The sequence below is a fragment of the Antechinus flavipes genome, chromosome 1 (assembly GCF_016432865.1).
Source record: "Antechinus flavipes isolate AdamAnt ecotype Samford, QLD, Australia chromosome 1, AdamAnt_v2, whole genome shotgun sequence".
In the NCBI taxonomy this organism is placed as follows: domain Eukaryota; kingdom Metazoa; phylum Chordata; class Mammalia; order Dasyuromorphia; family Dasyuridae; genus Antechinus; species Antechinus flavipes.
In genome coordinates, this window is record NC_067398.1 from 23,882,798 (window position 1) to 23,909,552 (window position 26,755).

General features: G+C 45.3%; 1 protein-coding gene across 1 annotated transcript in view; it reads right to left on the bottom strand.

The window, feature by feature from the left end:
* PRICKLE2 (prickle planar cell polarity protein 2) overlaps positions 1–26,755 on the bottom strand; it is a 94,669-nt gene that overhangs the window by 34,336 nt on the left and 33,578 nt on the right. Inside the window, exons 2-6 of the mRNA XM_051980175.1 lie at positions 22,958–23,071; positions 19,372–19,509; positions 18,907–19,110; positions 16,383–16,569; positions 6,710–7,579 (exon numbers count right to left, since the gene is read on the bottom strand). Of these exons, the coding sequence (XP_051836135.1) occupies positions 6,710–7,579; positions 16,383–16,569; positions 18,907–19,110; positions 19,372–19,509; positions 22,958–23,071 (1,513 nt within the window). The remainder of the gene's footprint in view (positions 1–6,709; positions 7,580–16,382; positions 16,570–18,906; positions 19,111–19,371; positions 19,510–22,957; positions 23,072–26,755) is intronic.

Here is a 26,755-nt window from a genome sequence, read left to right on the forward strand (position 1 = left end):
CCAAAAAACCCCAGCCCAGTCATACTATCCTCTGCTTATCTATAGTAACAGAACACACCCATAAGGGTAATCCTATTGATGTTTTGGAACTCTCCATCAAAATACTGGATTTTTTTTTTTCCCCAAAAGAGCTCCCCAGAGAGCCTGGGGCTTTCACTCATAGGAGTCTTGCTCTGGGCATTAGCAGGATGTAGAAGCAAGTTTGGATTTTTAGACTTAAACAAAAAGATGGGAAGAGCTATTCCAGAATGGTAGTGATTTCCTCATCACATTCAGGCACAGTGTGGCCTGGATGGTCACTTACATGACTTATTCTATGAAAGAAAAGAGCGTGTATATCTAATTATTCAGCCCAAACCTTAAAAATCATTATTTTAAAAAATGCCCTAAGTGGTGCTAAATAGAGAGAGCTGGCCAGAGCCAGGAAGATCTGGATTAAAAACCAGTCTCAGACATTTACCAGCTATTATGACTCTGAGCTTTGTTAGTTTCTTAACTTCTGTTCACCTCTGTTTCCTCATCAGTAAAATGGGGCAAATAATATTCTCCATCTCCCAAGGTTATTGTAATGTTAAAATGAGATAATATTTGTAAAGGTTTTTTGCAAACCTTAAAACATAATATTACCAATAAGCTTTTGTTTGAAGACTTCCAAATGGGAAATGGAAGCCACTATCTTCCAAGGCAGCCTAATGCATTCTGGGATGGCTCCATTTGTTAGGAAGTTTTCCCCTATTTCAAGTCTAAATTTGTCTCCTTTCAATCCACAGCTTCTTATTTCAGACCTCTGAAGTCAAGTAGGGAAGGAGGGGAGGAAAAGGGAGAGGGAGAGGAAGAGGGAAGAATGAGAGGAAAGAAGAGGGAGAGGAAAGAAGAAGAAGAAAAAGAAGGAGAAGGAGGAGGAGAAAGAAGAAGAAAAAAAGGAGGAGGAGGAGGAAGAAGAAAAGAAGAAGAAGAGAGGGGGAGAGAGAAAGAGAGGAGGAGGACAAAGACAAAGACAGAGAAAGAGAATCCTTCTTTGAAGGAACAATCTTTCAAGCCAACTCTCATGAACCTCTCGGGTATCCTTCTGTGCAATTGAAGTGTCCTCATATGGGATGAATTTCAGGCCCTTCCCTGTCCTGGTTTCCCTCTTTGGACCTTCTCCAGTTTATTGAAGTTTTCCTCAGATTGGAATTGAAGGTCATACTGTGGAAATGGGCTACACAGAGGGAGCACAGGAGCCATTAGGCTCAGATTTACTTCCTCAAGGATGCTACTGCCGGGGCACTCCTCTGCCTGCCTCAGACTCTGCATCTTGACTTCCTCTTCCCCTTGAGTCTCCTGTGCTGGACTCTGACTTTGGCTGCCGTCTGAACACTCTCCCTGTGATTCTGGCCCCTCTCCAAGCCTCAGTTTCCCTATTTGTGCAAACACCTGCCCATAGGGGCTCTAAGATACCTTCCAACTATCAATCTATGTCTCCAAATCCTTGCCCCCACCCCCAGTCTGGGGTGCTGATGGACTATCTGAACATGATGGGCTTATAAGCCAAGGTCCAGGTGCTAATGCTCCCTGACCAGACTGTGTCTAGGAGGTGGGGGGGAGGAGTGGGGAGAGGTGGAACGGGGGTGGGCGGGTACCCTGCCTGATTCAGTCTATAAATGCACAATAAGGGACCAATTGTCTGTTCCGAGGAGAGAGGTCTGCACACTCCCGGTTCCAAACCGAACATGATGGGGAACAAAACAGGAGGCAGCGCGGCCCTCTGCTTCACAAACCACTATAGTGACATTGTTCTCAGGGATGCTTGAGGGAAAACGTTGCCTCTCAAAAGGCCTGTTCTCTTTGCCAGACTAACTACAACCTAGTCATTTGATAATGTAAATTACTGACCACTGAAGGGGGGAAAACCATCAATTAAACCCAACTTTGGCTCCAGGCTCAAGGTGTTTAGGCGTCCTCGTTACTCACAGACTGCAGTCTTAAAATTTAAAGACACACTGACTTCTCAGAATGAGGCTGCTTGCTTTCCAGGGCCAGTTTTTCCAAAATCCACTAAATCTTCGGACCGGAGCGAAGGGGGGTGAGGGGGAACCCTGCCACAAAGAAACCCCAGTAACCCCTCTCCACCTACATGTGTATGGTGGGCTTAGAAAAGCCTGACTTTGCAAAGCCAGCCAATGACATGGACTTGCAGCACATATGTGTTCACATGCAACTCTCCAGGCTATTTTCAGCCGGTGACTAATTAAAAAAGCTACTTTTGTGGGATTTGCCGCAATCTCTCTCCCACGCTGTTGCGTCTGACAGGCCCTTGGACGCACAAAGGCCTAAAATGCATGGGGGTGGGGGAGCAACACTCTCCTGCCTCTGTAGAGGAGAAGAAAATAGTAGCAGGCACAGATCTGAAGCTGAAGGAGGAGGAAGCACCACCCTAAGCTCAGTAGGAGCTATGCTGTCCAAGTACCAACACCCAAGAGAAAGAATCTCCAAGCCACGGCAGTTAATTCAGAGCAGAGAACGACCCAATCCCTTCCTAGCAGAACAAACTGGATGTGCCCCAAATAGCCTGTTGCACTTTGTAAGAATGGTAATTTTTTTCCATCATCAAGATGTGATTCTGGGATAACTTCCTGAGTGGAAGACAGGGGCAGAAACTCCAGAGGTACTGAGAAGTTAGCAAATTGGCTCAAGGGCACACAGAGGATTGGGGCAGGGGCATCCTTGGCCCCTGCCTCCTTCAGGAACTGAGAATCTTGAACTCCTGCACATTTAGAGGTGCCTCTGAAAATCTCTATACACTCCTTTCCTTGTTTCCCCAGACCACCCCCACATTTCTGTCTGTTCCCTGCTCGCCTCTCCCATTGCTGAGCACAGAAAATTTCTTTGGCATAAGTTACGGCTCATTATTTCCAGGGAAAAGTCATTCAGGAGGTGGAGTTAAAATGGTAGCAACCCAGCTGAACTCTCCCAACATTCCCTTTCAAACAATTTTAAAATAGCTTCTCAAATCAAATTTGGAAGCAGCGGAGCCAACAAGAGGCTACTGGGAGATCTTTTTCCCAACCTAAGACTTAACTTAGAAGGTTGGCAAGAGAGGTCGTTGACACTAGGGTAGGAGCCGGTCTGGAGTGCATGTGCAGCAATTCCAGCAGTGGGCCTGGGAGGCAGTCACAACAATGGCAGCAGTAGCAACTTCCAGCCCAGAGGAAGGCTGGGCAACTTAGTCAGGGTCCCTCTGCTGACATTGAATGCAGCTGGATCTGATTAGAAACTCTATTGCCCACAGCCATTCTGTGTCACAGCTCTAGAACAGAGGAGAGAGAGCTTCTCATTGGTCACTAAAGAACAAGAGCCCCCCTCACAGTTCCAGAATGGAGAAGAGCACTATTGGACCCAAACCCAGCAAGAATCCCTGGAAGAACTGAAGAAAAAGATAAAAATGATAGAGAAGAAATCGGAGGAAACAATGAAAGTGTGCAAGAATATTTGAAAAAGAGAACAACAGTTTGGTAAAAAGAGGCACAAAAATGTTGGAGAAAATAACACCTTAAAAACAGAATTGGCCTAATGGTTTAAAAAAAAAGGCAAAAAATTCACTGAAGAAAATAAATAAAATTCTGCTTAAAAAAGCAGAATTGGCCAAATGGAACAAGAGATATAAAAGCTCATAAGAGAAAGTGATTCCTTAAAAATTAGAAGTCAGGAAATGAAAGATGATGATTCCATGAATCATCAAGAAACAATAAAAAAAAAATCAAAAGAATGAAAAAATAAACAAACTCAACAACTGACCTGGTAAATCAAAGAGAGATAATTTAAGAATTACTGCATTATTGGAAAGCCATGATAAAAAAAAAGAGTCTAGATATCATATATCAAGAAATTATAAAAGAAAACTGCCTGATATCTTAGATCTAGATATTAAAATACAAATTAAAAGAATCCACCAATTACCTTTTGAAAGAGATTCCAAAATGAAACCTCCCAGGAATATTATAGACCAATTCCAGAGCTCAAGGTCCACGAGAAAATATTACAGGCCCTCAAGAAAGAAATAATTCAGATATTGTGGAACCATAGTCAAAATTATACAAGATTTATTCCTTTATCACATTAGAATGCGATATTCCAAAAAATCAAAGGAACTAGGATTAAAACCAAGAATAACCAACACTGCAAAACTGAGTATAAACTTCCAGGGGGAAAATGGATATTTAATGAAATAGAGGACTTTCAAGCATTCCTTATGAAAAGACCATAGTTGAATAGAAAATATGATAATCAGAGAAACATAAAAAAAATAAACTTGAAAACTAATCACGAGGGACTCTGTAAAGTTAAACTGTTTACATTCTTGTCTGGGAAGCTGATACATGTAACTTCCCAAAACTTGAACATTAAATGGCACTCAGACGGTATTTATATTGATAGAGGGCATAAATTGAGTTTATTAGATTGAGATGACCTCAAAAAATATGGAATAGTAAAAAAGAGGAATACACTGGGATAAAAAGAAAGGGAAAGATGGAAAGGAGAACATTTTCCCACATAAAAGAGGCATATAAGGAAAAGCTTTTATAATGGAGCAGAGGAGTGACTGGCAATGCTTGAACCTCATTCTCATCAAAATTTACTTAAAAAGGAAAGAATATATACACATATACATCCCTAACACATTCAGTTGGGTGTAAAGAGCTAGCTTAGCTAAATGGGAAATAGGAGGGAAAGAAGGAGATGATAAAAGAGAAAACAAATTCTCTTGGACCAGAAGCAAAATGGACTTTTAAGAAGAGACAGGAGAAAGAGAGATATAGAGAGACACAAAGACAGAGAGACACAAATTAGAGAGAGAGAGAGAGAGAGAGAGAAGAGAGAAGAGAGAGAAAAAGGAGAGAGAGAAAGAGAGAGAGAAGAGAGAGAAGAGAGAGAAAAAACAGAATGAAGTCAAACACAGTAGTCCTAGTCCTAATTGTGAATGTGATGAGCTCCCCCACAGAACAGAAGTGTATAGAAGAATGGATTACAAATTAGAATGCACCAATATGTTTTTTATGAAAGACACTTAAAACATAAAGATAGTTAAAAATTTAAAAGCTGGAACAAATGTGCTTCAGCTGAAGTAAGAAAAAGGCAGGTATAATCATGATCTCAGACAAAGAAAAAGCAAAAAAAGACCTAATTAAAAGAGATACTCAGGGAAACTACATATTGCTAGAAGGTACCATAGACAATGAAACAATATTAAAAAATTTTACAGCAAGTTTCTGATAAAAACCTTATTTCTCAAATATATAGGGAAGTGAGTCAAATTTATAAAATTAACAACCATTCCCTAATTGATAAATGTTCAAAGGATATGAATTTTTTTCCTGTTTTCTGAAGAAAGTTTTCAGAGGAAGAAATCAAAGCTATTTACAGCCATATGAAAAAAAAATGCTCTGAATCATTATAGATTAGAGAAATGCAAATTAAAACAACCCTGAGGCACTACCTCACACCTATTAAAAATGACAAATTTTAAACGACAATGAGGGAACAGTTAAAAAAAATTGTTGATGAAATTGTGTACTGGTCCAAATATTATGGAGAACAATTTTAACTTTGCCAAAGGGGCTATAAAACTGCATATCCTTTCATCCAGTAGTACGGCCAGGTCTGAACCCTAAAGAGATTTTTAAAAAGGTGGCAGAGGACCCTTATGTACAAAAATATTTCTAGCAGCTCTTTTTTTGCTGGCAAAGAATTGGAAATTGTATGGATGCTCATCAATCGGGAAATAGCTGAACAAGTTGGGGCAGATGATAGTAATGGAATATTATTATAAGAAATGACAAGGAAGGTAGTTTCATAAAAACATGGCAAGACCTGTATGAACTAATACAAAGTGAAGTCACTTTGTGGAGATCATTGTGCAGAGTAATAACAATGTTATAATGATCAACTATGAAAGATTGATATTCCGATCCATGCAATGATCCACGGTGATCCAAGGCAATTCTAAAGCAGCGAGGTGGTTCAGTGAACTATGACCCAGTCAGAAAAGACTGCTCCTGGCTTCAGCATTAATTTGCTGTAATATCGGCCCTGACTAGGATTCAGCTTATTCATCTGTGAAATAGGACCAATGAGAGCTTCTTCCCTTCTCTGGGCATGAAGGGAAATCGAGAGATCTCAAATCTGGAACTAGGAGGAATCTGAGAGGTTGCCCCTTGTCCAAACCCTCCATTTTCCGGAAAAAGAAACTGAGGCTCAAGGAGATTAAGACATAATCAGAGGTCAGGAAGGAACTGGATGTAAAAGTGCTCATTCCCCCCATACTACATCCTTTCCTTAAGTTTTCAAGTGTGGAAGGAAGGGAAGGGAAGGAAGTGTGACCCTCTCCTCCCTCCCCCCTCATCCCCCCGTGTGCTAATGATACTACTGCCCCCTCTCTCTCTCCCGGGGGCAGAGTCTTCTGCCTTGGCAGCCAGGCAGGCCCGGTGTGTGTCTACGTGATCGCACACACCTGCAGACCGCAGAGATCCCTTGGGCTCAGCTGTATTCTTTTGGCTCAGGAGAGAAATTACACCTTCCCCACTCCCCAGCAGGATGTCCTGGGGGCGGGATTGGAAGCTACCCCCGGCTTCGCCCCGCCTTCCTTTATCTCCCTCACCCCCAGCCTCGAGGACCTCAAGGACGCAAGATGGGCCGCGAGATCGAGCAGGGCTCCACAGCCTCGGCTTACCTGTGGCATTGGACAGGGCCAGCGACTCCATGGAGCCCCGCGGGGTTTGCTCCGTGGGCGTGAGATCCTCCGTGTACTTCATGGCGCTGAGCGGGTGGCGGGTGCGGCAGGGCTGGGAGGCCAGGCCGCCTTCCTCCTCCTCCTCCTCGTACTTGGGGACTTTGAGATTCCCGCGGGGCTCGCTGAAGCTCTGGTTGGACATGTCGCTGTAGCTCTCCTGGGAGCGGATCCTGGCCGGGTAGTAGTCCTCCCGGCACTCCTTCATGAAGCTGCCCCCGTGGCTCTTCATGGCCAGGGAGGAGCTCCTCTTGGGGTTGCCGAAGTGCTTGGGCCACATGTCGGGCTGCGGGGCCCCGGCCACCTGTCCGGGGCTGTAGGAAGTCCTCATGTTGCACTGGCTGAGGAGCTGCATGGGGCTCTGGGACGGGCTCTGCTCCATCTTGTTCCCGTAGTGGTACAGCTCGTCCCGGCTGCGCCAGATGTGCTCCCTGTTGAGGCTGGGCGTCTGGCTGGACAGGCTGAGTAGGTCCATCTGCAGGGACAGCGGGTCCACGTCGGCCGAGAGCCGGTTGGGGGTGACCTGCAGCTGGCCGCACGGGTTGAGCAGGGACTCCTCGGCCTTGCCTTTGTTCTTGCCGATCTTGGCGCTGCGCCGGGACTCCTTGGCGCGGGCGTTCTGGAACGCGGAGTCCGAGGAGTCGGAGCCGTTGGGATCCTCTCCGGCGCTGCAGGCCCGCGAGCAGAAGATCTGGCCTTGCTTGGGCAGGAAGGGCCGGCCCAGGAGGGACTTCTTGCAGTGGGCGCAGCAGAAGCAGGCCTCGGTGGCGTGCCAGTGCTGGCCGTCGTAGGTCATCTGGCCCTGGTCGATGCCTAGGAGAAGGACAAGGAGGGAGAAAACATCAGTCTCGCCCAGAACCCACAATCCCTCTTCTCCCCTAAACGGAGGCTCCATGCAGTAGTGGGAAACACCCTGACTCAGGACTCCAGGGACCTGGATTCGAATCTTGCTCTTTACATAAGTTATTTAAATCTCTTTCCATATAATAGGAGGGGTGAACTAGGGCCTCCCTTAAAGCTAGCTCTAGCTAGCTTTAGCTTCCTCCCAAAAATCAGTAATCATAGTCTCATTTCATATCCCCACTGAAGTGGCCACTGATAATGTCCAAATCTGGCAGGTGACAGCCTCTCTGAAGATTGGGCGAGCTAAGTTCAGACTGGCTTGCCACAAGCAGCAGGTTAGCCTCCAAATAATAACAGCTGATGATAGTTAACACGATAAAGCACCTACTGTGTGATGGGCATTGTGCTTTACAATCAGACAGCCACTGGATTCTCCCAACAATGCTGGTAGTTAGGTAATAATAATAATAATAGTAGCTAACACTGATAAAGCACTTACTGTGTGCTGGGCACTGTGCTTTACAATTATCAAGCCACTAGATTCTCACACCAATATTAGGAGGAGGTAATAATAATAGCTAACATTGATAAAGCACTTACTGTGTGCTAGGCATTGTGCTTTACAATTATTATTCCATTTGAGTCAACAACACTAGGTGGTAGTAATGGTAATAATAATAATAATAATAATAACACTTTATCAATGTGTGTTACTAGGTGCCAAGCGCTGTTCTAAACACGTTACAATTCTTATCTCATTATATCTTCACCACTCTAAAAAGATGCTATTATCTCCATTTTACAAATAAGGAAACTGAGGCAAACAGGAGTTAGGTGACATGACCATGGTCATACAGCAAGTATTTGAGGTCACCTCTGAACTCAGGTCTTGCTGATCCCAAGGGGAGCTGGGTGATATAGTACAGAGAGTGCCAGGAAGTATCCTCTTCCCGAGTTCAAATCCAGCCTCAGGCATTTCCTAGCTGCAACTCTGAACAAGTCACTTAATCCAGCTTGCCTCAGTTTTCTTATCTGTAAAATGAGCTGGAGAAGGAAAAGTCAAACCACTCCAGTATTTTTGCCATGAAAACCCCAAATGGGGATATGAAGACTTGGATTCGACTGAAATGACTCAAGGACAATAACATCCGGATTCCATGGCTAGAGAGCTATCCACTGAACCGCCGACTCCAAAACACAAAGATTGTGGGATCAGAGACCTAGAGTTGAATGGGACCTCGGGGGCTTCCCTTCTCTTTACAGATGAGAAAACTGAGGTCCAAGGAGATGAGCGGCGTCCAGTCTCGAGGCTGCAGAGGAGGGATTTGGGCCCAGAGCCGGGGAGCTGTCCACTATAATCCCCGGCCAAAAAGACACACTGATTTCACTCTGATGAAGTCACAAAGCCTGGAAGCAATCGTCTCCCGAGTGCCTCCGCCCCTAGCCCCCACTTTCCCCATATTAAATATGACTCATTTCCTTTAAGGAAAGATGTCTTGGTGGGAGAATCTAGAGGAATAAACTGGCTCGGTGAGTCGGCTGTGATTCCACAAGCAGCCTGTGTCATCAGTGGGCTCTCAGAGGGCCCAGGCCGACGCTGATGAAGGTCCCTGCTCTTGGGAGGAGGGGACTCCTGAGACTAACCAAGGGCTGATGCCCCAGGGACCTTCTCTGCCAGACAGGACTGGCTGTACGGCCTTACTGGGAACTGGGCTGGGAGAAAGGGAGGTGAACCTGAGGCAACAGGGAGGAAGGCAGAGAAAGCGGCTAGAACCAAAAGGGCATCGGGGCTAGAAGTTGGAAGATTCAGCCTTTCAAGCTTCTACCTGAGGGACTTCAGCCAAGCTAATCTAGCTCTCTGAGCCTTAGTATACTCATCTGTAAAGTAGGGCCAATAATATCTCCACCTAACTCCTGGAGGGAAGTTCTTCTGCAGAATATAGGATTTGAGTTGAGCCTTGAAGGATGAAACCAAAGTGAAAGGGTAGAGAATTCTAGTGAGAGAGAATTCTGTTTTTTATTTTAAGTTAATTTTTTCAGGGAGGAAAAATTTCTGGATCCAGGGACTCAGCTGCTGCAAAAGCTAATAATTGAGCACGTTCTTGAAGGCAATCAATCACAAAAATGCATCTAAATTAATACTCCGTGCCTCAGTTTCCTCATTTGTAAAAGCCTAGAGGAGCTTTGGTCAAGATCCTATGATTGATGATGCCCTTCCTTCCCCCAGCAGGTGGAGGGAGAAACAATGGCAAAGGGCCATGAATGGGTCTTTATTATTAAGAAGGGAGGATGAGCAGGGAAGTATTCTTCATTAAGGTTTTGAAAACCCTCTTTCTCAGCAGGTAGGAAACAATTTCAACCTATTTACTGACTGATCCTGCCCGAAGCAGGGCTCCAAAGCTAACACCATTTTCTCAACATGGACTTTTAATGTTGTGGTGGGGAGAAATCGGGCAAGGAGGTGGCTGGCAGGGTCCCTAGCAATGCAGGGGGAAAAGCCAGCCAGAAGCTCCTCCTCCCCCTTTCCTGCCAGCCCCCACTAGGTGGGTTCACCAGGAGTATGAGGAGATGGGCCCTGGTTAGGCTGAGTTCTCACTGCTTCCACAAACAATGCAAGGAGCCGGATGGTCTGTGTTTGAGCAGAGGATTAAGGAACAGGAGGGAGCAGAGTGGAGGAGGGGGCGAGGGGGACAAGGAAAAGAGATGAAAAGTGGAAAGGAGTGCTCTGTGAACGAGCTGGGAGAAGGCGGCCAATCCCTGCCAGTTCTGCCCAGAACAAGAACCTGAGAAAGCTCTGGAGCAGCATCAGTGCTCGTGGGTGAAAAGAGCTGATCTGGAACCAGGCTTTCCTCTACCCCTTTCCCTGGAGAATCGAAAGGTCCCAACTCCCCCAACACCTGTCTATGGCTTTTTCCTTCCAGCATTCACATCCCCAGGATGGTTCCAGGAAACTGAGATTTGGCCAAGATCCAGGAGCAGGGATTCTAGCATCTTTTCCCACCTCCTTGGATAGCCAGAGTCCCTTAGGAAGAGGCCCCATCCAGACCAGTCTATCCAACCAAACAGTTCCATAACACTCAGATCTCCTTCATCCAATTAGATCATACCCAGTCAACTTTTATTCTCTTAGGGACAGGAGGAAGACCGGACTGAAGATTTCACTGGGGACTCCCAGGTAAGAAAAATCCCTTCTACCAAGTCAGACCCATGAGTCATGTTTGAAAGACTTTGCTCTTCTAGGGGCGGAAGGTAAAAACTTATTCAACAGAGTGGAATCGGGGCTACGGATGAGGGAGACAGGGGTCAGTGACTGGCAGTGGCTCCAAGAGTTCCTGAGCCTAGGGCTGTCTATAAGTGACTCTTAAAGCACCATACAAACACAGGTTCTTATCTGAAATTACAGTGATGTCAACCTTGCTCTTAAGGTTCACTCTGCATGTCTTACCTTTCCCAAACCTCCCTGGAGCCCCGTGAAACCAATTAGGGTCCGAGTGGGAGATAGATTTTGATTCCCTTTTTTACAAATGAGGGAAGTGAGTCAGCCCAGAGAGATCATTTGCTCAAGGTCACCTAGCTAGGAAGTGTAAGAGCCAAGTTTCCAGTGGAGACAGTTGGCTTTCTTTCCATGACCCCAGAGCTGTCTGGTTTTTAAAATGTTTTAGGCTGAAAGGGATGTCCCTCCCTCCCTCCTCTGTAGAGATGGGGAATTACGAGTGTGGGCTACTGAGCAGAGTGGGGGACTCTGAGCTAGGAAGGCCTGAGTTCAAATTCAACCTCAGATACTTAGCAGCTGTGTGACTCTGGCAAGCTCTTAACCTTCATTTACCTCAGTTTATTGGGATAACACTAGTACGGATCTCCCAGTGTTGTGAGGATCGAATGAGATCACATATGTAAATTGCTAAACATCTGTTAGCTATTATCATTATTATATTATTAGTACAACTGTTAGACATGATAGATGTGTTGGTAACTTTAGCTCAAATACCTTTTTTTTCTCTTTTTTTAAATGAAATTGGGGTATGTTCACAAATGGATGTGATTTAAGATAAAAACTCTTCATAAAAAATAAAAGAAAACTTTTAAAATGTATTTCAAATTTGTACATCAGATATCGAATGTAAGGGATATGTGTACGTATATACATGTACTCCTATTCATATATACATACATTCATACATATATACATGTGCGATATAACCTTCAGGAGGAGGGCTGATGTACTTGATAATTTGACGTGCACGTGGGAGCTCTGTTCAAAGGTAAAATTGTGAATGTCTTTTGTAACTAAAATAAAAGATAAAATTGTGAATGTCTCTTTTGTAATTAAAATAAGTACCACCAAAAAATGCCCTCCGGTATCTGACCCCAGTGGGAATGGCGGTGGGAAAAGCAGTATTCCCTTTGGGTGGCAATGTTCTCCCTGGTCTAATCCAAGAGTCAATGGACGTTAGTGTGAATCCTACCATTACCATCTTCTTTCTGTGCAATCTTGGACATTTTGTTGATCCTCTCTGGGTTAGCCCCAGATGATCCCTAAAGACTCATTCTCCCTTGGAGCTCTAAGTCAAGTCTACAAGAACATGGGCATTCCAGGAACTGTGGCAAGGCTTGGGGATGAGAGAATTTAGACCAGGAGAGCCTTTATTATCATATTATATAGGACTTCTACCATCTTAAAAGATCCGTCCATCTTCTGTAATAAATAATAGCTCACATACTATGTACTGGGCACTGTGCTTTTCAATGATCTCATTTGATCCTTTCAACAACCCTGGGAAGATGGGTGTTCTTAATTTCTCATTTTACATTTGAGGAACCTGAGGCAAACAGGGTGAAGTGACTTGCCCAGTTTCCTGACCTCAGTCCTGCCTTGGGCGTGCTGTGCACCACATAGCCATAATTGAAATATAATTGCAGATTGGAGCAAGAAGCAAGTTATGAGATGAATGTGGAACTTGGAGCTGAAAGACTGGGATTCGAATCCTGTTCATCCCATTTATTTGCTTTGAGACAGATCCCACCCAGAGAGTAGCTCTGAAAACTTTCCTAACTTTGTCACTTGGGTCACAGCAAGGCTATTGAGGGAGATGCACTGAATTCTCATATTTTACATTTACCAAACTATCATTTGGGGGCACCTACGGAGGGGGGGGCAGATATACTGAGGCTCGAGCTGGCCAGAGCTCACCCAAAGGATCAGCCCTGCCCATCCTGGAGCACTCAAAGCAGCCAGGTCACCTTTAGGTTTCCCCTGAACTTTGCCCAAGGCCAAAAGAGACCCATTCTGAGAACAGCTAATTGGCAGTGAGAGCTACATCTTAAGCAAGAGGAAAGAGGATTTTGACTGCTGGACCTGGTCCCTCATCCCCATCTTCCTCCAGGCCAAATCTCTTCTGACAAACTCTTCTTCTATCTCAGTCTACAATTAGACTTCTGAGAATGAACAGGACCAATGATTTAGAACTGCAAGAACCTTAAAAGCCATCTAGTATAATTTCATGATTTTACAGATGAGGAAACTGAGATTCAATAATTATCTGAGGTTAAATAACTCCCGGTCACATTGCTAGGAAGTGATCTAGGATGAATTTGAACTCAGGTCTTCTAGGTCCAAGCTGTTTGATGAGATAGAGGAAGATTCCTCCTCAAATGTTCTCCTTAAATACAGGGTGTTCCTGCCATGTTTTTTACGAGGGCAGAGGAGCAGAATGTCAGTGGTTTCTCTGTCCCAGGAGACCCACAGAGACAGCTGGGAGCCCGACCAAGAGGGCAGTCCGGAGGAGTCCCGGCTTGCGGGGCCCTCGAAAGAGGAATGTTGGGGGTTTGAGAGGCGGCCGATGGAAGGGAGCGGCGTTGAAAAAGCAACTGCATAAACTCCCACAGCTTTGGATGCTCTGCTGACCCATTGCTGAACCCCACACATCTGGAAATGGGCCTGTCCCTTCCACGTCCCTTCCCTGCCTGCTTTACAAGCCCTGTAAGCATTTTTCTGAGAGCGCACGTGCCTACGGCTGCTCCATCCTTAGGTCTGTTTATAGGACTGTTTACTTGGCCGGGTGCGGGGAACGGAGACCGTTTCCCTAGCAACCGGTCCCTGGTATGAGTTTGCAGAGAGCTGCTGTATAAATATGGGATATCTGGATAAGAAGGATCGCTCGCAAAGCTCTGGGACTGTGTGTAAGCACAAACTGCAAAGCGCCATACTTTTTCCTGGGGGAAGGAAAATTCTATTTTGCAGCAGAGCCTGCATCTTCTTCACAGTGGAGGGTATTTTTAGCTTCGCGTCCAATGAAATTGCAGGCAGCTGATGAGGATGGCACCTTTCCCATAAAACTTAGATCCTCCCCTCTTTTTTTATGGAAAAAGGAAGAGAAGGAGGGAGAGTCACACTGTGTTTGAGAAGACGGAAGGGAGGAAGGGACTCAATAAAATCAGGATCCTGGGGTCGACTGGACCTCCTCCTGCAGCTGTGTGGTCAGACACGCCCGAGGATGGGGGCAGAGGGAGAAGAAGGAGACGGTGATGGGGGATGGGGCTGGCCCTTATCAGAAAACATACTCCACATGGATCATTCTCATTACTGAAGAAGTAGTCCACTGCTAGCAAACGAAGGGAATTTCTGTGTTTTTCTAAGTTCAGAAGTTTATAATCTTATAAGTCAAGCTAATCTTCCCATTTTACAGATGAAGAAAGCTGGAAAGGATCTTGGAACTCAATCAAATCTAGTCTTCTCGTGAGAAAACTGAAGCCCCTAGCTTATATTTAATGATTTTTTTTTTGTTCTACAGAGTTTAAATGAGTTAGACTTTGGCATCCAATCCACCTCCTCTAAAGAGAGGAGGAGACATCTTTCATAAAAGAGAAGCATCACAGACCTGAAAGCAGAAGCTTTAACCCCCTCAGAGAAGGAGCAACTTGTCGAAAATCATCAGACAGTCCAAAAATAAACATAAAATTCACCAGAAAAATCAATCCCATCCCTGCTCTTAATACCTGCCCTCTCTCCTTCCCTTTCCAACATCCCTGGGCAGCAATTTATTCATCTGGAAAATAAAGGCCCTGGCCTGGATGCCTTTGGGAGGCTCTCAGATCTGGAATCTTAACCAGATTCTCCCTTAAGATGCTTCCTTCTCCTTCCCCTCCCCTGCATCCCTCACCATCACTCCCCTCAAGGAAAAAAAACACACCCTCTGGAGAGCCAATGGCTCCCCAGCGCTTTCCTTAAGAGGCGATGCTTTGAAAGAGCGAGGATTTCTCCCCCTCCTCTTTTGGGCAGGGGGAAGAGTAGAATTAGGTCAATTTGTAGCATACCAGAGCAATAGAGGAGAGGATGCTTTAGAGCAAAAGTATTCTCCAGGGTGAGCTTTAACATCAGGGCTGAGAAAAGACACATACTGGGGAAGAGACCCAGGCTTTGAAAAGTCAGAGCCGAGTGAGTAAGCAGTCCCCTGGCACCCGTCGGGCACTGAGAGGGCCGATGATCTTTATCAGTCTCCTTGTCTGATGCCGTTAAAAAAACTCCCAGGATTAGTCACCGTATGAACAAATCCCTTCTGATGACACAGGGGGGATTTAACAAAGAAAAAAGCCTTCCCATCCACCCACCCCTCTTCTCTGTCCGGCTGAATTTTCTCCTCCATCATAATGACTCCTAAGTGGGCCTAAATGGCTTGGCACACTACCTCTCCATCTCTTTCCTTCAGGTAGAAAGTTGGCAGAGGCTGCACAGACTCTCTAGCATTGCAACAGCAGCCCCAGGAGATGCTGCCGCCAGCTCCATCCCACACAAGCCGCCTGTCCCGGCCCGGTCCTTCCCAGGAGGCTTCCGCCAGGCTCCCAGAGGCAAACTGAATGGCTGCAGACTGACGTCTGCTCCCCTTCTCTGCGCAGCCCCCAGCGCCTGCCGAGGAGCCACTGGCCTTCTCGTCCCGTGTGGGGTCTATGGCCACACTGTCATTTTCCAAAGGGATTGTGGGTCAGAGGCCCACTGATATAGGGCTGGAAGGGATCCCTAACCCTCTGCCTTAGCTTTGGACACTTTGGTTTTATTCATTTTATATTTACATTGTGTGTGTGTGTGTGTGTGTGTGTGTGTGTGTGTGTGTGTGTGTGTACAAGGTAAAAATAGAATATATTATACAGATATTATAGATACATTACATATGTATAGTATATGTATGTTTGCATATGTGTATGACTTCTGAGCATGATAGGGCCATTGATTTAGAACTAAATAGGATCTTAGAGGCATTCTCTCTCATACATACACATCCCTTAGAGACCCTATATATATTTTGGGCCTTTAAGTTTCTTTGTACCTCTAAATCAATTGTCCATCATTCTCAAAAATGTACATATACATGTGTAAAGGAAGGGGGGGGAGAAGAGAGAGAGAGAGAGAGAAAGGGAAAGACAGACTCAGAGACAGAGACAAACAGACAGAGGGAGGAGAGATGTGTATGTGTCTGTGTGTAAGATTTCTGAGGACAGGCTCTAATGTATATGATGTTACATTAATATATGAAAATATATAATATTTTGAAACATAATTATCTCATAGGCCAATGTATTTCCACACATACATGTAAGCTCACTTGCACAGGTAGTATTTCATTACTGGTACTTGTATCCCAACAACTCCCCCAGGCCATGAGTAACAGAAGGAGATTTGAGTTTGTCCGTTCTACGACATCACCTTCGAGGGGCCGTGGCTCGGCCCATGGGGTCCAAAGGGAGCCCCCCTCGGTGGCCGCGCAGGGAGACGCCTTACCTATGTGCTGGGCGCAGGCGTCGCAGTACTCTGCGTACAGGGATTCGAAGCAGCGGCAGCAGTAAGGTCTCCCCTCCTTCATGATGTAGCGCTGACCGCCCAGCACCGCTTCGCACTCGAAACAGCAGAAATGCTTCATGTGCCAGTGGCGGCCCTCGGCCTCTGTGCATTCGTCTGCAAAGATGATCTGGGGGGAATAAAAGCAGGCTTGAGCGTGGGGAAGCTGCTGAGATTTGGGGCACGTCTCTTTGGAGACCAACGACCATCCCTCAAGATTAATAAGCAAAAGACAAATGGCTGTCCACAGTTTCAGCTGGTCAGTGGTCTTCTAGACTAGATAATGATGGCCAAAAGGAAAGACAGGGTGGTATAACGGGTGGAGAGCTGATGTTAAACTCAGGAACCTGGGTTCAAATCCCACCATTAGCTTTGTGACTAGGGGCTCTCAGCATCTCTAAGCAGCTCTTCCAGAACTTAAGTGGCAAAATAGGTAATAAATTGAAGCCCCTAAAATAGGCAATAAATTGAAGCCCCCTACACCAATTAAAGGCCGATGTCTTTTTTATGAGGAAGGGTTGAGGATGTGGGACGGGCCTGCACCTTCAGCAGTGTCGGTAACTCTCAGAATAAAACCTCCCTCTGTCAATAGGGCCCATCAGAAGCCGGTCTATTCCTTGTCCTGAAGCATTACTCGATGGGGGCACTATGAGAGTGAATTACTTTCCCAGGATCACATAGTACGTTTCAGAGTCAAGTTTGAATTCGGCCTTCCAATGATGAGACCAGTTCCTGACATATATTCACTCAATATAAGAGAAAGGGAAGGGGAGAAGCATTTATTTATGGAGCCTACTATGTGCCAGTCACAGCACTAAGTGCTTTATAAATGTTATCTCCTTTGATTCTGCAAACAACCTGTTATTATTCCCATTTAAAGATGAGGAAACAGAAGAACCTCATTAAGTGACTTGTTCAGGATCACACAGCTAGTAATGTCTGAGGCCAGATTTGATAGGTCTTCCTGACTCCCAGCCCAGTGCTGCCCTATCCACTACACTACCTAGCTGCCTTAGAAGAACATTTAAGTGAATACTGTAAGAAAAGAGCACTTATTAAGTGACTACTATAAGATAAGAAAAGAGCAATAAGTGACTACTGTAAGGTAAGAGCATTTATTAAGTGACTAGTGTAAGGCAAGGACAGAGCATTCATTAAGTGACTACTGTATGCTAAGCATTTTACAAATATCTGATCCTCACAAAAACCCTGCAAAGTAGATGCCACCAAGCTGCCACACACTTCTCTGAGGATACATGGGCCCCGCTCACCTTTTTGCTGATATCCTGGACACGCATCTTATCCCCAGTAGGGTAGAAACTGTGTCATATCAGTTTCTCCTTCATTCTTAACATACTGCTTTGTACACAGCAGGTGCTCAATAACTATCAAATTGAATCTAGTTCTTTGCTTAAATAATAAGAAACTCCCCGATAGACCTAAGCCCCAGACCTTTCCCAGTTGCAATGCTGTTCAGGTTGGGAATTTCTCTTACACAAGCTTCTGCCCCCTTGCCAGGATTTCTTTTTTTCTGAATGTTAGATCAACACTAAGGAATATAAGTCAGAGAGAAGTTAGTTATGATATAGGCTACTGACAAAAAAATTCTCAAAATCTAAGGCACTCAGTTCTGTGCTAAACCAGCATTTATTGATGACCTTTGCTAAAGCACCAGACGCAGAGTCAAGAAGATTAATCAATATGAGTTCAAATCTGGTGTCACTTAACCCTGTTTGCCTCAGTTTCCCTATATGTAATATGAGCTGGAGAAGGAAATGGCCACCCTGGTATCTCTGCCAAGAAAACCCCAAATGGGATCACAGAGAGTATCAGATGATTAAACAATGGCAACAAGGAGTTCCCAATAAGGGCATTCCCTTTACCAATTACCAATTACTCTGCAAGTTACAGTCTCAGAAGAACTGGCTAGGACATAACTCGCCTCGGAATCACATAATCAGCAAGACTTAAATCCTGGTCTTCTTGACTCAGACCAGTGTTCTATATTTACTACCTCTCCCCAAAGGCAGATAGTTAAATTAGGAGAGGAAACTCTTGTTTCTAATGGCCAGACATACATCCAAAACTTGGGGACGAGGGTCTTTTAAGAGAAGTGAGATCTCAAGACCCCCAGGACCTCATCCTCGCATTTTGGGGCCTATAATTGGTTCAAAGCCAAGGGAAGCCGATTGTGAGGCTCCTTGGCCATAGCAAACACTTTTCAAGCAGGAAAGAAGATAGACTGCCATGTTTGATCCTGGTGAGGATGCCCCCAGATAGACATTCTGGTCATTGGGAAGGGCGAGACTCCTAATTAACTTTTTGTCTCCTAAGTTTACAAAAAAGGTAGCGGAGCCCCTAGGTTTACGCCTCTGACGGCTCCCTGAGCCCGGGTGGCGGGCAGGGTACCCGGTGCCCATGTCTGCTAGCCAGAGGAAGGCTCCGGGGTGGCAGGGCCCGCTCTTACCTCGTCACAGGCCGCACAGCGAGGCTTCAGGCACTCGGCGTGGTGCCTGCCGCAGTACATCTTCCCATCCTGGTAGAAGTAGATCAGGTCCACGAGGAGCTCATTACACACCGTGCACATGAAGCACGAGGGGTGCCAGCACACCCCATGCCCGGCCCTCGACGCAAAGACCGCGATGTCGCCTCCATTAATCTGGCCTCCGCACTGCAGGAGAGAGGAAGAGGGGCACCGGCTGAGAAGGGCCTCGGGGCTGGAGGGCGGCCTCCGTTTGGGAGGAAAACGGACAGAAGCCCAGTTTCCCAGGCCCACCAAGCCCTGGTTAGCACTGAGCAGATGGAAGGATCAGCATCGTCTTCCTATTAGAGCCATTATTTTCTCTGCCTTTGAAGGAGCTTTGGGGGCCCCTCATCTCACTCCAATGTGAATGGTCAGAATGTGGCCAGTTTGGCTTTTGCCCAAACTTACCTGTTCACAAATGGCTCCTGTCATAGTGACCGGAAATGGCCTGACATTTCCTCGGCCCAGATTCTCCCTTTTCCTTTGGTTGCTGAAGAGTTTGAGCTCCCTCTTTTCCTCCTCATCCAGGGAATTGCAGTATCGAACCTAGAGACAGCGAAATTGTGGAAAGATGGAGCTCATTAGGACTGCTGCTCTTGGCCTCTGAGCCCCCGAGATGGACGGATGGAGGTAGGATCGACTGTCCCCGCCTATGTTTTAATGACCTTTTGACATACATTCACTTAAAGAAAACCTTCATAAGGATTAGTTCAAGGTAAAAAAGGGCTCAGAAAACTAGGAAACTGGAGCTGTTTCATATTCCTCTTCCGAATCAGGCTTACAAGGTCTGCCCATCTTCTATGGGTCAGGCTTGGGCCTGTGTGCATTTACTTTACAATGACTGAAATGATCCCCTCAGCTCCCTCCTCCTCTGATTGGAGGGCTGGGAGGTGAGCTACTAAACTCCCAATGCCTTCATTCACAGAGGTCAGAAAGTAGATTCAGCACACTCCCCTCTGCATCTGCTGATCTGCCTGGATTCACCTGCACTGAACAAGACAACCCCAAGGCTATCTCCCAATCTCCCCCCAACCCAATTTCCTGCCTCCCTTTGTATGCTGTTCCTCTCCATTCCCCTTAGTAGATTATGAGCTCCTTGAGTTCAGTATTAATTGTGTAGCCAGCACTTTGGACAGTTCCTGGAACACAGTAGGTGCTTAATAATGTTTACTGGACTGAACCTGGAGTCTTTCCAATTAGCCTGAAATCCAAATGGTATTTTTTAAAGGGAAGCAGAGCTGAATAGAGACTCAATGAAAGGGTTGGACCTCTTCCTAGATTTGCTATGAATCTCACATGACTCCCTTCTGCAAGACGCCAACTCAGCCAGTCTGGGGAGCTGTGATGGACCCTCTCGCACCTGATACTTCTCCTATCTGGCGCTCTCCTGTCTTGTTTATGGGTGACTTCAGTGAAATGACGCTAAGGGAGTGATGGGGAGGGAGAAGAGGGTCTCAGAAATTCCAAGGCATTTTGGGCGCTGACATGCACACACAAGCATATTTACTTAGGGGTGTGTGTTTGGGAAGAGAAGCAGAAGGGGCTTGGTTTTTCTGTTTGCATTTGCTTTTGGTGAGGGAGCTAAAGCAGACAAACTCCAGGACCTTTTTTTCATCTCAGAATATCTTTTGGAGCTTAAAAAATTTCCCCTCTTCCCCAAATACAGTGAGCCAAGATGAAGGAACTCTCCGCCATTTCCTTTAGGTTTAGATGGGCTATGGAAGCCCATCTTGGGACTGAATGTCAGATGGACAGCTTCCAACTCACTAAAGAAAAATGCGTCCCAACAGCTGGATTTGAGTCTTGCCTCACTTTACAGGAATATCCCTCTTAGATTCACTTTCCTCATCTGTAAAAGGGGGATAATAATGGTACGGGGCTGTTGTGAAGATGAACCGGGATAATGTATATAAACTCTTGCAGTTGCTGCAGCACTCTGTTAGCTATTATCATTAAATGATTCAAGGGGCAGTCCTCCTCTGACGAGGTCCATGGAGGTCATTTCGTGCAGCCCTCCTTAGAGATGAAGCGACTTTTCTAAGGTCCCGCAGCTGGCCGGGGACAGGGCCGAAGAAAGGCCCCAGACCTGCTAGAGCTGGGCCCGGTGGTTTCTCTGAAAGCCCAGCACGTGGCTTCTGCCTATGATCAGGTTGTCTGATTTGAGGGAAGAAGCGAATGGTTGGCATATTTACCTTACCAATTATCTTTTGTTCTAAAATGAGCATGCTGAATGGGCCTAATTTGCCCACTGATTTGAACGTATTAAATTGTCACTAACATGAAAAGGCAATTTGTACGGTATCACTTTTCATTTTTTTTTTTGAAACGCCCGTGAGCCACAGTTCCCCATCCAGAGAGATCCGCTGATGGATAAAGATAGAAAAAGTAGCTGTGTGCTTGTGTTCGAGAGAGACTGTGAGCACCCTCCCCCTCTCCCCCGAAACACGTATTTAGGGTTTATGGACAAACTTTTAAAAGAATCTTGAAAAATTCTATATACTCATTCCTGAATTGACTCATTAGGCATTTTTATAAGTCTCTCTTTCGATTTTAAAGGGGAAAGGGAAAGCCTATTTAGATAAGAATAGGTCTGGATTAAATGGCAGTATTTTAATAATCTATTGTATAGCATAAAGCATACTGGAGGTATTGTTAAGAGAAGGTCCAAATGTCCACGTTCAGGACAGCTCTGAGGATCTCATTTAGGGCCTGAAAATCACCCTGCCTTTTCCCTTTTTCCTTCAGATAAAATGAGCCAAAGATATAGAAATGCTCAAATACATCCTTTTAGATTCAGTCTTCAGGGCCCAACCTGGGAGTGTCAGATGGATGACACCATCTCACAAAGACATTTCTTTCTTTCATTAGATCTTAATCTGGGCCTTTTATATGAGCCTTGTAAATGTCTGAGAGTAGAAAGCAGCTTCTTTTTATGGGATTATCTCCCTTTCCCTCCCCCAGCATTTAAAGAAAAATTCATTTTCAGTTTATAAATCTCGTTGCCTGAGGCATGAGGGGTCATAAAAAGCACATTTCAAAATTCACACTCATAGGTGAGTTCAGAGATTGGAAACGTTCATGTCTCTGACTTTTGTTTGTTGAAGAAGAATGTGCTGCCAGAGGTTTTGTGGAGTTTTTAAGAGCCTATTTTCTTTCATCTGGGCAATTTTGGATGGTTGGCGACTTTGCAGATGGGTGTTAGGATGAACAAACTTCAACATCAAAAACGTGAGCATTCCCAGAAGTTCACAGTGCTTAATACCTTAATAATTATTTCTAATGACATGCTAGATTTAACATTAAGTTTAACAAATTTTCACCAAATTAAAAGACATGGACTCGGTAGTGACAAAAACGCAGACATTCTTCAGACACTTACTAACTGTTGTTTTAGTTTTCTCATCTATAAAATGGGAAAATAATAGCCCGTCACTCCTTAGGTTGATACGAGGTCAAAGAGACAAAGTATTTTCTAGGCCTTGGAGCATTACATAAGTGCCAGCCTTGGTAAACGATTACTCATGTGTCCAGAATGACAAATCTAGCCACCTGGCTCATTCCAAGAGAGAGCTTCCCACTCAATGCACAGGTACTGGTGGGGAAAATTCATGGGAGCCCCAGTGCATTTACCAGGCCAGAACTGATATTCCAACCAGTTCTAACAACTGCAGTCACCAAGTGGACAGATTTTCCTTCTCAGATTGAGCAAGTATGGACACGAGCCGCTGATTTCATCGTGCACATGTTCCAGGTCGTCCCCCTGGGACGCCACATGGGACGATACCCTCCAATCTGAAGCCCTGACTTAGATATCCCCCTTCCCCCCCCTTCCCCAGGAATCTAAGTGAGTTTTCTTTGGCTCACACAAACTAAACAGAAATCGGAGTCTCAAATATAAAGACCCAGCTCTGTCTTTGAAGAAGCCTCTGGTGCTGGTTCAGGGATTAGCCCCACCATGCCTTCACCCTTCCAGGAACGGTCTGGGGCTCCTTACCTCATTGTCGTGGGGAGGCAGCTGATGCAAGAGCTGTTTGATCCTCAGCTTCTCTCCAGGACTGTTGACATAGGGCACCTTCTCTTCTGGGAGGCAGCTGTAATACTGGTGAACCTGGGGGTCAGAAAGCAGACAGTGGTTACCGCCCTGGCCGATGCACTCAGACTGCCCCATATGTGCTAACTCACCACGCAGGTACAGACCAGCACCTGCCCGGGTGGGTGACCCCCGCTCCGCGGGGACGTGTCTGTCATCTAGGGAAAAGCTAAGACGCTTCGCCCTTGCCCGGAGCTCGGGTAAATCCAAGCCCCGTCCCAGCAAAGGGAGCGGGGCCTTCACGGGAGGGCTTCCCGAGGGCTGGACTTTTACCATTTTCTCAGGTAGACTCTGGCACGCTGGCGTGCATCCCTGGCCAAGGGGATATGTCAGCGCCTGTTTCTGCACCGAGGGGAAAGCTGCGCCTTGGCATTCGACACACTCCTCAGGAACCTCAGCCTCCACCTACTCCAAGCCCTCCGGCTCTGGCCCGCCGTGGCAAGGAAGCATCCCAGCAGGCTGAAGGCTGGGAGCAGAATGCTCGATCCCGGGCTCCCCAACGTGTCTTTAGAAATAATTATTAAGGCATTAAGGACCAAGAACTTCTGGGAAGGCTCCTGTCTTGGATTTTCATGTTCGTTCGTCCCAACGCCGTCTTCAAAGTCCCCACTGACCCCAAATTGCCCAGGTTTGAAAGAAAATAAGCTCTTAAAAACTCCACGAAACCTGTGGTGGCGGTGGGCACTTTAGGCCCAAGAGTGGAAAACAACAGGATAAAAAGAAAAGGATGTTCAGGGGAAGCAGGGAAGGAGCCTGTACACGGTCCTGATGATGTCACAGAAAACTCAAGAATCCGTCACCGTCACCTGTGCTCCCGTAGAGAAAGGTATTCATTTGGTGGGGCTCGGCAGAGGGAAGTCAGGGAGATCAAATCAAGTGGATCCGTTGGATTCTGCCCAAGTTCTGGGATTTTTTTTTGATAGTGGTTAAACATTTTGAGAGTGTTAGGTGAAAAGACTGGGAAAATCTAAATACATTTAAGCACGAACATTCTGATTGATAGGTGGCCTCTTAGCTTTGTAATAACCAGTTTAAAAAATATAAGAAAGTCATCTTTTTTTTTTCGCACATACAGATCTATCTGTATATGTCTGTGCGTATGTATGCATGGTCTTAACAGAGAACCAAGGCTGTAGATAAACAAAGCTAATCACAGAATGGCCGAGTCTGGACTAGTGACTTCCGTGCTATGGCCCTGGGGGCATTTGGCAAGTAGAGACACAGAAACAAGGCACAAAGATGGCCCCAAATCACCTTCCGCTCCCCCAGTTCATGAATACGGTACAGGTATTAACAATGCTCTAGCTACACACACACAGCCCAAGTGAGACATAATTTAGGACCAGAAGCTGACCACTGGCCAATCATCTGCTTGTACGTGAGAAGAAGCTGCTTGGAGTCATGGGCCAGGCTCTGGATTTGGAATGAGAGGCTGGGGATGCAGGAAAATCCCCCTCTAACACGGGTCTTCACCTTTGCGACTTTAAAGTCTTGCCTATGACATGGAGAGGGCAAGTGACTTATTTATTCAGTTATACAGCTGCAAGGGCCTGAAGTCCAGATGTTCCCGGCTCCCGGACCAAGCTTCCACCTCCTACACCATGTGGCTCAGAAAACCAGCACTTCATGTCTCTCTGAGCCTCAGTTCCCCCAGCTTGAAATGCAGAGGTCGACCTTGAGCTTTTCTCTGAGGTCCTTTCCCATTCTAAGACTAGGATAATTAAAAAAAAAAGACTAGGATATTATGATTTAAGATGCTACAGAATGCCCTCTCTTCCTCCCTTTGGAAGGGAGGGCTCCTTATATGTTATTCCTCTTGGGAAATAAGCTAAGTTTAATGAATCCCAAGCCCTGGGGACGTGGGGATGCTGAATGCTCTGTGCCTTCAGGCCAGTTACCTGCAAGGGCCTTTGGTTCCACATCAGTTCATCAACCTCACAATTCCTGTTATGTTTATATCACATTAGGAGCAATTATTAATATTGAGTGATTCATTATTCATGCTGGAATAATAAGGATGGTACAATTACAGCTTGATTCTGTGTGTATGTGTGTGTGTGTGTGTGTGTGTGTGTGTGTGTGTGTGTGCCTGTGCTCAACCACAATCCAAAGCCCTCCCTAGGGGCTCTTGGGAGCTTAGAAAGCTCAGCCAAATCCTTGGTCTCAGGGCCTAGGTCTATGGCTTTCTGGGCCGGGCTAGGCTTCTGCAGAGTCTCCTCCAGGCCAGATATATCCCATATCAAATGGGCTTTGCAATAGCTTTTTTTTTTTTATTTGGAAATTCAAGTGACTGTGCAAGAGGATGAAATAATGGCTACAAAGTACGTTGAACACCTCAACTTGCTTTATAATGATTTCATTATTCATTATATTTCACTATTATTATGATATTCATCATCCTTATTATTATTGTATGGGATCATACCATATGGAATCAGGAATACCTGGGTCAAATCCTGCTTCTGATACAGTTCCTTCCTAACTGTTATATATTTATTTTTTCTTTAATCTTTATTTAGTTATCTTAACAAATATGACAATATTTGATAATGAATCTTTCCTTCCATTCTCACTCCTTTTTTCCCTGTCTTCCTTCCCCACTCTTTCTTCTCTCCTTCCTTTTCTCTATTTTCTCCTTCTTTCCTTCCTCCCGTTTCCTTCCTTCTCTTCCCTACCTCCCTTTCTCCCTCTCTCTCTCCCCTTCCTGCCTTCCTTTTCCTTTCCTTCACTTTCTTTTCTCTCCTTCCTTCTTTCCCTCCTTTATTCTTTTGTCCTGCATCCTCAGTGCCAAGCATGATATACAACACGTGAGTATTTAATAAATCAGTCAACAAACATCACTGATTGGATCACTTTTGGGGGCCACAGGCAATTTTTAAAGATTCAGGTGAGTACCACCTGCATCATTATAGAGATGAGCTCTCTACATCAGTAAAATCAGAGGTCCAGACCAAAAAAGTGCTACTAATCATCATTATTAAGCTCATGAAAATCAAACAACAATATAGGCCTAAGTTATGAGATTTTGTGAGTCAGTATTGACTTGTTGGTTAACAAGTAGAAATTGATATCTATGGGCCAGTTTCAAAATTATGTAGAGGATTCATTACTGAGATTGACTTTCATTTGTCCAATGATCAAGTCATCCAGTTCTTCTCATTGCCATTGTAGACTCCAGAGAGAATCGTAGAATTACAAATGGCAAAAAGCTTTGGAGATCATTGAATCCAAACTTCTCATTTCACAGATGAAGAAAATGGGAAACCCAGAGAAGTGATGATCTACCAAAAGTGCTAGAACCCATGACTCCTGATTCCCAATCAAGGGCCTTTTCCATTTCACCATGAGCTTTAGTCTTCATGAATATCATGTCACTCATCAGTCTGGTGATTCTCATTATTTATATGTTCATTTTACCAGCCAATAGTGGGAGGGCTGGATCACTATTTGTCAGGGATGCTGGAGTAGAGATTCATTTTTCAGTTATGAGTTTTGATTGGACACCCAGTGACATCCCATCTGACAATAATATTCTTTCATCTTTATCCTCCGAGTACTTGACACTAAATTAGTCAGTCAACAAACATTTATTAGGAGTTTACTATGTGCTAAATGCTGGGGATACAAAATTTTCCTCTCTCAATCCAAATGAAAATCTACTGAGAATATCCTCTTAATGTGAGACCAGGAGAAACTGATGAA